The sequence below is a fragment of the Thunnus thynnus genome, chromosome 6 (assembly GCF_963924715.1).
Source record: "Thunnus thynnus chromosome 6, fThuThy2.1, whole genome shotgun sequence".
NCBI classification, from domain to species: Eukaryota; Metazoa; Chordata; class Actinopteri; order Scombriformes; family Scombridae; genus Thunnus; species Thunnus thynnus.
The window spans coordinates 22,548,607-22,563,480 of record NC_089522.1 but is presented as its reverse complement, the minus strand read 5'-3'; the positions used below and the strand labels follow the sequence as shown (position 1 = coordinate 22,563,480).

General features: G+C 39.6%; 1 protein-coding gene across 1 annotated transcript; it reads right to left on the bottom strand.

Moving 5' to 3' along the window:
• Positions 1 to 1,496: 1,496 nt before the first annotated feature.
• Positions 1,497 to 5,517, bottom strand: tnnc1a (troponin C type 1a (slow)). Its single transcript, XM_067592702.1, has 6 exons — positions 5,363 to 5,517; positions 3,951 to 3,981; positions 3,620 to 3,766; positions 3,045 to 3,159; positions 2,386 to 2,522; positions 1,497 to 2,146 (listed from the first exon to the last, which is right to left on the bottom strand). Exons 1-6 carry the CDS (start codon positions 5,384 to 5,386, stop codon positions 2,115 to 2,117), a joined length of 486 nt encoding a protein of 161 aa, XP_067448803.1. The 5' UTR covers positions 5,387 to 5,517; the 3' UTR covers positions 1,497 to 2,114.
• Positions 5,518 to 14,874: the final 9,357 nt, after the last annotated feature.

Genomic DNA, 14,874 nt, shown 5'->3' with positions numbered 1-14,874 from the left:
TAACAGGACCCTCAGGGAGGCAGAGAGGGATGGAGGGAGGTGGTGTCGTCAGTCAGGCCACTGACGTCACCTGCGCACACAAAATACAGCTGATCCCACAAGATAAAATGAAACTATAGAAAAGATCACTTTCACAATTTAGTAATGAAGGGTTCTTTCTAAAAATGCAATGTATTCTCTTTAGAAATAGATTAAATTAACTTCTTCCGATCAGTCAGCATGAAAATATAAATAGGATTTTATTCTTTTTGAAATATTATAATGAACTAATACTACTATTTGAAATGGTCAATTTATTGTATTAGAACTTAAAATATACTCTGGGTGATGACTGTCTTTTCAAACTGATTGGATATATCTGTGTGTTTTTATAGACTGGCAAGTTAATAGTAATTATCTGTCTTTGAGGAGAGTATGACTGTGCCATCAAATCTCCTCATCTTCTAGTTCCTGTAACTGAGCCAAACACAGATAAGATTGTGTTTCCCTGCTGACATCAAGTGGCCACAGTGCTTACTGCATTACTCCTCTGTTACTAAAACTGAGAGCTTTTCACCTGGGAATGATGTTTAAAACCACTAACAATAGATAAATAAATAAATAAATAAATCACAATGTAATGAAGATATTTTTATATTATTTTGGCAAGTATTGTATGTGAATATGGCTCTAGACTGTAAAACCAATAAGCAGAGAAATAATAAATACTCTTTGTATGTTATTATTCTAAAAAAAAAAACAAGCTTGAAATGAATCTTTCTACTACTGATGACCCGGATTTTCTCAATTTACTGTCACAGATGTCAGATATAAAGCTGTATTAACAATAGAACTGTTATCTCTTTGTAGTGGAACAACTTTTTTATTATGGCAAAGGCATCTGATTGTCAACTGGTGTCGGTCAATCCAGATCCCCTAACATGGGCACTAACATGATTAGACATAAATAGCTCCTGTCTCAATAGACTGTGTAACTAGATACTTACACGGCAGCACGCGAATAGTTCACATGCCACACGCAAGAGCCACTATACAATACAAATTAACACAGATAAATCCAAAGTTAGGGTCAAAAGCTCAGATTTACACAAATGCAGCTTCTTTTGATACGACAACAGTAATATTTCAGGCCTTCGTTTGCTTGTTTATTTGCTGCGTGAACAGTGGTCAGGCCAGAGGGGCAAGCATGTGATCAGCCTGTAAAATCTGAAGACCAGCAAGGCAAATCAAGAATGTGATAGTAAAATACGGGTTGTTTTTCTTCTCAGTAACAACTGCTGACTTAGTCTAGTTACCCAAAGCATTGACATGACTCACACAGGCACACAGTTTCTCCATATAATAATAGACAAACTAGTGAGACAACAAAAGTACTAACCCAGAATAGAAAAACAGCTAAGCCAAACAGGGATTTTTTTTTGTCAAGAATCCCAACTCTATCCTTTAAGTGTTTTTTTTTTAATTAGATTATTCAAACAAAATGAAAAACAGATGACTGCTTTGACAAATGCATCTTGTTTATTACATGAGCGCACATTCCACACAGACTTTTCATGTAGAAATATGCAGGTGTTCCAGGGATATGAGGGGGTAATAAGAAGTCCTGAGGGTATCTTAAACAGAAATGCAGAAATGTATACAATGTGCACATCATAACATGCAATATACAGACTTGATCCAGTACATAGCTTTAAAAGTATGATAAGTCTACCAGAGCTTTGGTGTAAAACTGTTGACTCATTGATATGTTCTGCTTTGTGCACACATACATTTTCTGCCCGGCTAAACGATATAAGCCTCTCAGTAGAAAGATTTGTAAACTGGCTCTGGAAGATTGATAATTGATATGTCAAGCAGCCAAACTGGTATTCTACAGAAAATATAAGCAATTTGGATACATTTACACAAATTCAGTATACATGGGCACCAAAATAGTTACAAACTGTATTTACAACGATGCAAGACATGGTAGGAAAATACAGAAACATTCAGATAGAGTATTCAACTAAATCTTGCAAAGTCGTTCCAGTGCCATCCAAAGTCAGCTTCCAAGAGTTCCACAGATGACCATGTAGTCACAGAGAAATACAAAAATAATCTTCTCTTGTTCACGATTACTCCACTCCCTTCATGAACTCCAAGAACTCTGTAAAGTTAACAAAGGCCAAGTTAACAAATAACTGCTGAGCCCCAAAAACACAAACTGCTATGAAACTGTAAGATGAGAGAGAACTGTAAAATTTGTCAAGCAAATCTCTCATTTGGTGAGTATTTCTGAGCTTTACATGAATGATAGATTAAAGAAGATGACTGCTACGGCATTTGCTCTACATAACCATTTCGACACGTTTCTTCTATCACTGTAGCACACTTCAAACTCCTCACCATCGTAGTCAATTTTGCCATCGTTGTTCTTGTCCCCATCTTTCATCAGCTCCTCGATGTCGTCCTCAGTAATTGCTTCTCCTGTAGATTCAAGCATCATTTTCAGCTCGTCCAGGTCAATGTAACCATCTGAGTTCCTGCACAATCAAATGGAGGAAAATATATTAATGCACACACAACAAAGTTAAGCTTTGCAGATGGCGGCGGAGGAGGTGGTGTTTGTGTGTGTGTAACATGTGACTGATCCTGTGTTTGAGACCCATCACTTTGAGAGAAAAGAAAAAAAAGTATGGTAAGTTTATTCTTTGATGCTCAGGCGAGGTGTCTGGCTTACATGCAGTGGGTGTTTGAATATTCTGTGCTGTCAAAAAGGATTATGGCACAAGCTACATGCTGTACTCCGCAGAGCTTTTTGGCATTTTGTCAGTACATATAATTGCACGTGGGGAGCTCACTTTGATGGAATCACACTATGAAGAGCAATTTGATTACTAGTCTGTGGTGATTTTCAGATAGTTGCATGCTCTGGCTGCAGATATTATGTCATTATGTTTACAGTATATTTATTGTAAGATTGTGCTTTCACTGTATTAATTCTTCTTGTTCAATGAGATGTAAAAAAGGACAAACTGGCAACAGGGTTTAAACATACAACTCACTTGTCAAACATGCGAAACAGCTCTGCCAGTTCTTCCTCTGTTTTCCCTTTGCTGTCGTCCTTCATGCACCTCACCATCATGACCAGGAACTCGTCAAAGTCCACCGTGCCACTCCCTGTGCACATATAATACACTTCATCTTTACCCTCCACACTGGATAGGATTTTTTTTCCCTATTGAATCTTAATTTCAAGACAACAGCATTAAAAAAATGTACTTATTTTTATTTTTTTTAACAAATATACCTGTGATGGGCCTTAAATGTCTCCTTATGTAGATTCAGTTAGTTGGAGATAAAAATGCACATCATCTCACAACATGACAAATACAGTAACCATATCCTTCACTGAGGCTTTATCAAAACAATTCAAGATGCTATTTTTTATGTTGCACCATCACAGCACATGAAAAAAATCAAGATGACTCGCGCATCATCTGATACACATTTCCCTTTAATTCAGCTTGACACGTCTTGTTGTATTGGAGATCCCTGATGATCATTTGACATTAAGTTGAGGGGTTTTGAACCCAACAACAAACAAATCATTTAGTTTTCTTTTCGTGTTGTGATTTACCATCTTCATCCACCTCGTCAATCATCTCCTGCAGCTCCTCTGGTGTGGGGTTCTGGCCAAGCATCCTCATCACTTTTCCCAGCTCCTTGGTGCTGATGCAGCCGTCCTCGGCATCTTGTACGAAGATGTCAAAGGCGGCCTTGAACTCTGCAACACCACAGCAGTACACGGAGAAACAAATCTACATCAGGATCACTTTTCCTTGCAACATCAGACGAATTATACAGTTGATATTATAATTCATTTGTATATAAAAAAAACTTTGATGACTTTTTGATGTAAATATACTGTTTAAAAAAAAATTACTAATGATGTTGAACAATTTACGCACCATTTTTCTGTTCGTCTGTCAGCTGCTCAACCTGCAAGAAGTAAAACGTTTAGTGAGTGCTTTGTTTACCTGATACAGTATGATATCATAGTGTTACTACTAAGTTATTATAAATCTAATCACAACTACCAAAGCTCAAAAAAGTTATGCTACATAATATTTACTCAAGAAGTGTTTCACCTATGGAAACGAGTTAAGAGATCTTGAATTATAAAGTGTGAAATCAGTCTCTGGATTAGATTATCTCTATCTGTTTTGATAACTTTTCGGTCAAGAGAGGTAATATTTTGGTCCCACACACTGGGCCATCCCTGACAAAACACAGAACCTATATATCATATGTGAGAGCCAGTAAGAGGAGGAGTTAAAAATAAACAGACAGGAGGATCAGGAACCACAGATAAAGGACACAATACACAGTGCTTTAAATTAGCATAGCTGTGGATCTGGCCCAACAATAGAACAGTAATCCTGGAAAAGCTACCACGAATGAGAGAGGGAGACAGCTGCTTATGTAAGAGTTATTGTCTGTCGTCTACTATAAATTAAACACACACACATGCAGACACACTCGTATGCACAGCCCTCTGGGGATGATATACGAAAAAAAACACATCTAAACAAACACATGTAATGTACATTCCTGTGTGTTTTTACTGTCTCAGCTGCACTGCTCACTTGGGATGTGAGTGGACAGGACAGCCGGCTGACCATCCGGGCGGAGGTGGACAGACAGCTACACGGCTCTCAGGCTCATAGATAATGCTGGAATTCAGCCGTGGGGGGTTTTATCTAAACCTGAAGCCTTTCTCTGGCACCAGAGAACCATGAGTGCAGAAGCATCTGAGCAACTGGCCAAAATTAGCCATGTGAAGTGGGACTGTTCCATTTGAAGTCGTGAATGAAGCAGCGGAGTGCGGACCAGGGACCTGTCCTGTCAGTGACCTCCTGAGTGGCTCCTATCAGCTCTGATAGGGCCGAAGTAGGAAAACATCTAGAGACATATATGGTGTCAAGGCTCTTTTGACATTAGCTGTTGATGGAGGTGATGTGCTGCGTAAGACGCATCAACAGGGATTTGTCAACCATTCAAGTAATGTCAGATGTCAGATCTAATGGGGGGCTATTTTCATATAACAAATGAATACACAAGTGCCAGCACAGGTTCCATATAACACCTACTTAAATAGATCAGAATAAAATGACATTCTTGCATCGTAAATCATTGATCATATGTCACAAACTAATAATAAATGTTAAGGATTATGGCTTGTGATCCTAAACAACATCACTCTCATACCAGGTTTAGTGCACACACAGATTTTTTGGTGAGCATCCAACAAACCAAATCACTTCCATCCAGAGAAAACCAAGACCACTCTTTCAGCTGTATGAGTTTTGAGAAGACGTACCGCTGCCTTGTAGATGTCGTTCATGTTGGAGGCTCGTCTGCTGCCTGTCCTGACGGCGTCCTGACACAGAGGAAGGGGGTACTGTCCAGCTCAGGGCAGGACACTGGCCTCATGCTGGGAAGGTTTTATAGCCAGAGCCTGGCGCTGTCTGGTCCCTCCCCGGGCTGACCAGCCTCCCCTCTGTTTGTGCCTCAGCGTGTGGCTATGAACGTGTGTTTGTGTATGTGTGTCATTTGGCCAATCTGTCACAATCACCAGGCTCAGATAAAAATGCAGCAGCTCTTAGGGGGCATACTTTGGAAAGGAATGAGGAGAGGGGGGGCAGGCATGGTGAAGCCTAATCTTCAGGGAGGGGGCTATAGAGACACTCAACATTCCTCTGGACCTGGACCAGAGAGCAAAGGGCTCGAGAGAGGCTGTGTGTGTGTGTGCATGTGTGTGTGTGTGCGCGCGTGTGTGTGTGAGTCTGTAGTGTGGGGGTGGCATGGGAGGTAAGAGGGTAGAGGCCAGGATGCCAGGACAAGCAGACCACAGCCAGCAGACCATGAATGGTGGAGAGAGAAAGAGAGTCAAGGGAAGGTGTGACAGGTGGTGTTAGGGTGGTTCAAAAGGATAAATAGGTATGACTTTTATGACACGGCAGACATTTGACTTTTGCCAAAGCACATATGCACGTAACAATATTAATGATGGTTCCATTCCAATTAAGGGTCCTAGTAAGCCATGTCAATGACAAACATGCATGATAGCAGGACCCTTGACCTGGAACACCTAAATGTAATTCAGCCATTGTTAATATTATTAGTTGCACCTTTGGATGTACTGCTGTGACGTGTCAAAATGTCTGCTGTGAAAATAGTCTATTAGCTAATGCAGATCACAGTTTGCTTAACTGTTTTGCCTTTTCTGCAGCTGGCAACCAGTAGGGGTTTTCACCTTGTTATCTGTAAAGGAAAAGAGAGAAATTAGGGAAGGGTTGATTCACCCAAATTACAAAAAAATCATATTTTCTCACTCTCTTTCACATGTTTTGGGTTTTGTGCCTCCACAGCAACACAACGAAAGAGAATGAGATTTAATTTCTGGTTCTTCCAGTGCTCTGGATAATCCATAGACATCACCATGAACAGCTTCCACTGGAACTACTTTTTCAGAAGAAATAGTCCCTATAAACACTGTTGACGCTGAAGTCTGTGGATTATCCAGAGTAACGGGGACACTATACCTGGAGAGACATATTTATGTTGAATTTTTGAACGTAAATGAAGAGAGCACCAGAAACAGAACTCTATTCAACTCGATTGTATTGGAGGGAAGGAAGCAATCTCAGAAACAGCTTCATCAAAACCAGAGCAAATAAAACCAAAACTACCCACAGGGCTGGTAAAGTTAAGCGATATAATATGATTATTGGTCATTTGAGTGAACCCTCAACCCCAACCCCAACCCTTTAAAAGGAAACTATTATTGTCTATTAAACACATAGTATACCTGCATTTGCAAACAAGAGAGCCTGTAACACAGCTCAGGCAGTTCCCTCTTTACATGATTGATGAGGATTTTGATTCTTAGCCTTCATGTCAACCACAGATCTACTCAGCAGAGGGTGCTGTTCACTATATATCGACTAAATTAAATTGTTGTAAGACTGCCTCCGGATATCCAATTCATCAACAGTGGGGTAGGTGAGAAATCTGGGTCAAACAAACCAAACACTTGCAGACACATTTAAATTGAATTGTACACAGCGCAAGACTTCGCTGCATTTTTTTCATGTTCTTCTGAAACAAGGCCATCTCAATCACTTGACTGTGCGATTTCACACACGTGCTCACACAAATAGCTCACATACACACACACACACACACACACACGCACACACACACAGAGCATGCTGTGGCAGGCATTCTAAGTGACGAGTGATCATGCTGGTTTATAATGGGATGCTAATGGGGACTGGCACAGCTTACAAGCATCATACAGCCACTCAGAGTGAGGGAGAGGGAGCTCACACTGAACAACATACATGTCTACCTAGTCTTACACAGATACAGGAATTCAGGACAGAAATGAATCGTCATCAATGGCACCGACTCCATCAGCTGAAACCCAAAGCATACTGATGAGTCTACATGGTCAGCCAGACAGATTCATTTGGAGAGCTGAGCAGTGCAGTCTGGTGGATGCCAGGAGTGACGAGCAGCTCTGCAGGGGGCACTAGATTCTAATGTAAAGCTTTCCTGAGCGTGCACACACACACATGGACGCCCACTTTCACACACGCTGTAGTACCAAAGACTGGCACACACATCAAAGAAAGCATATGGAGTGCTGTTTCATTGGAGCTCTCCACCAATTTCCTTTTACAGAGGAAGGCTGACGAAAGAGCCAGCCATCTCTTCCACACAGCGCAATCAGACAGCGCATCTCAAATCCACAATTCACTGCGCACCGCTTTTTGAGGGGTTGCCATAGAAACTCTGCTGGGTAGTAGCGGGCAGAAAATGAGAGGAGATGAGTGGGGCTATTTCCCCCTCCACCTCCCTTTCTGCCTCTCTGCCACCACATTTTGTCCTCAGAGTGACTGTATTATTTTCTATTCTTTGCCTCCTATATGCATACATGCACACATCAAAATTACATGCACACGTAGGGGTCAGAATTAGGGTTAACAATGGTTGTTCGTGCACCAGAGCCATCCATGCAAATTAACCAAATCCACAAGTCCAAATGATTACATTTCGTGTCTCAGGTTGAATACCGGTATACACTGCCTTCAATTCTTTTCTACTTCTATCTAACCAGGTGATGTGAAATGTTTTGAAGTTGCACGAGCATGCGCATAATGCTCATGAATCCTACATAACATGATAATAGTTATCTGACTGACTTCTTATTTGAAAAGACTGAATTTCAATCATCAAGCAAACCTTTTGCTGCAGAAAAATATGGATTCCAAATGTGCCTTAGGCGTAACATCTCATGCTGGCAGTACTTAATCAGCTGGACTACATTTGGGAATATCTACTTCTATACACAGCATACATCACGTCAATTTAAATACTTGTGTGATATAATGATTGGGTTGACTTGCAGCTGAGCTTGAAGCATAGGTCTAACGCGTTCTCCTCCTCCCCTCTGTGTCCTCACCTCCTTGATTGCCGAAGGGAGGAGGGGAGCTGAGGCTGTCAGCTTCTCTTTCTTTCCCTCTATTCTTTTCCTCCTTTCCTCTCTCAATCCATTCCTCTCTCACTCTGCCTCCTTTCATTGATGACCAACCTGTCAGCAGCTCCTGTTGTGGCAGGCTGTGAATGCTCTGCATGTGACTGAATGATACACAGTGTTTTGTTTTTTTTCCACTATGAAAGCATCTCTGCCTGTCCAGTGAGCCCTTTAGTGAATAAGCTCAGTCTCTCATCAGTGACAATGTCAAACCCAAATTGAGGGATTTGTCTTTAGTGATACTTTGCTTCACTGCGTTCAGTGGGTTCTTTCTGAAACTCTTTGCGCTGAGGCACTTGGTGTTACGCGGTGTTCCTTACATCGGAGCTCTAATGAGCCAGTGGCAACATTAGCTCCAGCGCCGATAGAGCCACTCACTATCTCTCTGCTAGGGGGGAACGTTTTCCAGTCCACTGGACCACCAAGTCGCCTACCACCCTTTCTACTCAAACCCGTTCCCCCCCCCCTCCTCAACTCAATAATAGTGTATGAGACACCCAGAAAAGATTTCCTCTCAGATATATGGAAGATAAAGTTCCCTTCCAGCAAGAGAGAAAATGTGTTTCTTCTATGTGGCAGCAAAATGAACAGTCAAGATTCATCATCAAACTGTATGTTGACAAAAATAAATAGTGAGTTTTCTGATTTGGCTTCAATAGTGGAGACTGATCCACTTACTGCTAAATATTCATAAAGATGTATCTGCAATGGATTTTGAATATTTGTTAATAAACTAATATTAAATGATATTGGTACATACGTCAGAGGTCACATTTTCTGTGCCAAAACATGTAAACTATACATGTATGGTTCTCTGCATGTATCTATTCATGTCATCATATTCATCATCATCATATTCATAAATACGTAATGAAGGAACTGGAAGAGAGTTAAGTCCATGTTCTGTTCGGGTTCCTGGAGACCCCTGACCTTCTTTAACAGCTCAAAAAACATACTTAACATTGCTTTTTCATCTTGATACTTCATGACTTTTCTGAATTCTATGAGAATCGTTTCTAAACACGCTATTTGACTGATTACATGTTTCAGAAGTCTTCCACAGAAAATTACACATTACTTCTGTTTGTGGTCTCAGAGACCTCAGAAGTAAAACATGGTTAAATAAAATGTGTTCAATATCTGTGTCTATTAGTTTTGACAGTACTGTTTATGCAGTACTACCCCTCCCAAATCCCAAATAGGTCTGTTTGGATTTCTTTTATTGGAGTTTAAAAACAGCTTGAGACCTCTCTGGAGTCTAATTGACCCCAAACATAACATGTCGTCATCTAGTTGGATAAAATTCTGCAAAATTGTAGAAGCTGAGAAACCTGAACTGTCAACTTTAAGGCCAGCCAGTTGTGTCAACTCAGTTTAATCAAACTTCTACATTAGTTTTTATCAAGCTTAAAATTACTAGTGCTGTCAAATTACATATTTTTGGTTAGATATTATTAAACTTAAGTTTATGTTAGTCGACAATTGTATGTTATTTTCTAAACTTAGCTTTCATAAGTAATGCAGTTTTACATTTGATTTTTCCATGAACTCCGCAGTATTATCACCTCAAGTGTTGTAACACTGCCAACAACTGCAATATTGGTTAGTGAAAATGCACAGATAATGGATACTTATCTTCATCATGGTTTGCATTGTTTAAATTTTGATCGGAGAGAAAACTCATGTGAGACATATGTATAAAGAGACTCATAACAAACCACCATCATAGATTTCCTCAAATTAGTAACACCAAGGCTTTTTTTGTAGAATTTTAACCCAGATACAATGCATGTATGTATGTGTTTAAGCTCACAATGTTTCTGAACAGATTTGATGAGTTCAATTAGGGATCAGGTGGACATTTAGTCAACACAAGCATTGTATAAGTTCTGACATTCTTTCCAAACTAAAACACAGAACATTTGACTTTGCAATGAATCACAGCTAAACAGCTATCAAGACTCATTCTCTTTTATTGAAGCAGGAGACTGGCTCAGTTTGTTGCTGCAACTGATATTATTTTTTTAAATGCTGATAATTCATGTTTCTAAGTTTTAACGACTTGTAATGCCAAAGAATACAAGTTGGTGTTTTTATAGTGATACATTGCTAAATATAACAAAATGAGCATATATTTGTTAATGCATACCCCATACAATATATAAAACATAAAATATTTCCTTATTTGGTGTAATAACACTGTTTTTATGGTAATTTCTACATTTTCCCACCTTTATCAAATGTGCAAGCCCAGTTCCCAAAGGGAGGAGTTGCTACATCAATAGGCTACTTTTATACATATTGAGTTTTAGTAAGGTAAGAAAAATATATATTGGAATTTTTTTAACATATTGCAATTATTATTTTTGCATATATAGCAGTAAGGAGGTAAAGCCAATGTCAAAAAAATGCAAGGCAGGCAAGTACTACTGAACACAACATATAATTTTAAGCCCTTATACATGTAACCTATATGAGAGGACTTGCCTGTGTTGGTGAAAATGCTCCCTGCGTGCACACACACCCATTTTGGATTTGTCAGTGTCTCCTCTTCCCCTCAAATAGCAGCGCTCTGAAATGGAATCCAAGAGCCCTCAGGGTTTCTGACTATGTTTCAGACATTCCTAAGTAAAATGAACAGCAGTATAACTTAAACATTATTCAATTTAAAAGTTGGTTCTGATAAGAGTGTTTTGAGAGGAAGGGGGGTCACAGTTTTCACTGTTCTAACTGATATCAACCCGCTTTAAGATTGTCAGCTGCTTTTGAGAGCTAAATGAGAGTTGAAGTACCAAATCTCTGCACTCAGATTCTGGAGAATGGTGATGAAAAACCTTGGCTTTCATCTAACTGTGATATAATACTGTACATATTGTAGGAGCACTGATATTGTAAATGGTTTACAGATAAATACATTAAAAAATATGAGTATCCTCATCAAAATGTGTGGACATATTTATTCGAATATGAAGGCCCCTATTGGAAAATGTATGACTGTAGACAAATTAACTGGTCATTTGCTTTGTCAAAAGCATAAAATTCTGCAGAAATCCATGAAATTGCTCTGATCTATCTTTTAAGAAATGTAGGTAGCCCAAAAAAGTGTAATGCATTCCAATGTTAACAAAATTTGTCATGGGTTTTCGAGGCGTGGATGGCAAGTCTGTTGACATTCTGTACAGAAATTCATGGTTTGCTGCTGCCGTACATCATATCACTGACTTTGGCAATGCCCTCACTTTGTCTTTAGCGCCACCATGGGGTTGCCTTTTTTGTGTGTATGTGTATAAAATGTCTCGACAACCCCTGAATAGATTGCCATGAAATTTGGTACAGACATCCATGTCTTCCACAGGATGAATCCTCATGACCTTTGTGACCTCTGACTTTTCCCTGTTGCGCCACCACGACATTGACATTTGTAGTCTTGAGTGAAAAGTCTAAACAACTATTGGTTCAATCACCATGAAATTTTGTACAGACATTCATGTCTCCCACAGCATGAATTGCAATAACTTTGGTGATCCCTCAACTTTTCATGTAGCGCCACCATGAGGTCAATTTTAGAATTTGTTCAATAGGTTTATGACCAAGTACTTGCCAGCTAGCGGCTGTAGACTCTTGTTCTCATAAGCTATAGTAGGTAACACTCTCCTAATGTATTACTGTCCTGGTGTTTGCCATTGGCCATTACTGATCTGTGCTCTGTGTGTTGTGTCCAAGAGAAAATGTCTCAAAATGGCTCTGTAACTGAGCCCAGAACAGACTGTAAGCATTAAAGCTCCACCCGGCCCATTCTATGTCACAATATGCCAATGTAGTCTGAGTCATGAAATGTCCAATCCCCATCAAATTATTCATTTTATTTGGGTTTTAGCTATTTGGTCCCCACAAAACTGCCAACTAGTTCACCCTGGGTAACAACTAGAGGCATGTCAGACTGTAGGATCTGCTGCTCCAACAGAGATGTACTGTAGAGTAACTATAAGAATTCACTCTGTTGGAAGTCTCAATGTTTTATTGTCTTACAGCATTGAATCAAAGATTAAATGTGACTTTTTTTACACTGATCAACATGCATCTAGGTGGAAGTATGTGTTTGGGAGATGCACCTTTGGCAGCAATAATTTTATCATGTTGTGCATTGCTTATTTGAGGGGAATCTCAAAAAATCAAACTGCTAAAGTAAAAAGGACCCCCCTGATTGCGACTTTGGAAGATTCCAGCTTTGTCCTCTGTGAGATGTGAATCCAGAAGTACAGTTTTATTTGTTATACAATTCACATGGAACTGTCTGGGGATGAATGCCCTCCAGAGGCTCATTCATAAGATAAATTGGCCTGAAATTCATTGGTCCTGCAGACAGTCTATGTCTCCCTTCGTATGTCTCACTCTCTCTCTTTTTCCTGCTTTCAAGTGCACACACACACACACACACACACGAACTGTCACAAACTCACACAAACAGACACGCACGTCCCCTCATGCCCTTGTGCTCTTCCGTGTTATTCAGGGTTGTAGTGAGCACAGGCTAAAAGAGGAGGGAAAAAAAAACACCTTTGCATTTGTCTGTGTTGCTGAGGTCCAGCCTTGGGCCTACTAGGCTTCAGTGAAGTGTGCTGTGATTTGACAAGGCCAGTGACGAGAGGCACTGTAAATATCCGGCTGTCATGTGACTCACTTCATGGCCTCAAGGAACCAACGAAAGGTCAATGTTTCCTGATGCCATTGCCAACAACTAAATTAAGTGACTTCATCTCTTACTCATGCATCTGTACCATTTTAGGAGATGGATACATTGGAGGTGTTGCATCACTTTGCTCATGCATTTCAAAGATCATTCACATTTCTACCGGAACACACAACAAGCATCCATGCATACACACAAAACATACATTGGGTTCATTAAACAAGCTCATCTACACAACTATATGTATACCACACACACCGTCAGGCATGTAGCACCCACTCACAACCTCCGGGTTTGTCTTCATGCATGTCATGTCTAACAGTGACAGCAGTGTATTAACACGTCTGCACAGCTTCTCTCGTAACAAATTGTGATCCATGGTCTTTATTCAAACGCAGTGCAAAAGGTTAAATAGCATCATTAACCTCAGTCACTAGTTATATACAAGAAAGAAACTCCACTTGAAATCAAAAAAGCAGAATATCTACTGTGAATGTGTGTCTCTGTCCTAAAATGGATTTGGATTTTGCATTTATCTGGCATACTTTATTTTGTCCACTTCTTGGTGCCAATACATTTATACCAATGTGCATAGGCACCAAGTATTTTGTGCTCTAATTCAGACAACACAACTAAAAACAAATAATTGCATCAGGAAAAAAGAACTAACATTCCTGTTAAATGAAATAAGTTGCCAGTACATGTACATGAAATAAACAGAACCTAAAAGAACAGTCAAATATAAGGTAATCTGTTGGAAGGAAAAGCAACGCTGGGAAAGGGAGTTATAACCAGTGGGTATTTTAAAGCAAAGAGAAAATAGATGCTGACAAATGTCCAAAAATCCTGAAACTCTGTAATGCCCCCAATGGAAAAGCCCCCAGTGGAATATCTGTCCATGTGCTAAAACACTCATCTCACTGATTAATTGGGGAACTTTAAATCTATTTTCCAGTTCGTCACTGGTCTGTTCCCACTGAGAATCCAATGCTCCTTAAATAAAATGTGGTTTACTTTGTACAGTTTACTGTGCCATGGGGAGACATGAGAGATCATAGAGGAAATAAGTTATTTAGAAGAAGCATCCAAAGCTGAAAAGCAAGGCTGGCAGTCATGGGTTTCCCCGTGTAGAGGCTGCGGTGGGATAAATCTAACAAGTTTGTGTTCAAAGCTTAAACCACTCTGTTATGTCAAACTGACAAATAAGAATCGCCAATGTCTCTGACGTACAGTAATGCATCTCATAACCAAAGGAACACACATAAGTGGGATAGCCCTTCAGTATATTGTCACTAATTTATTTTACTTTAGGCAATCTGTTTGTTGCAAACACATTGTAGTTTCTGAACAAGTTTTTCAAACTAGATAGTCAGCTGTCTCTTACATGCAAATCATTGCTGCTACAGTGTTGCATCTCTTTAAGATGACTTGCAATGTAACAATGATTTTTGATCCTGAAGAATCCAAATAAAAAAGAAATACATATGGAGCCAGAGTGTGCAACACTTTTTTCCTGCTTTTGCATTGTAACAATAATAGCTTTCTCTTTAGGGTATTTTTTTTCTTTTCTAATTATTTATTTTCTAGTTTGATTTCTTTG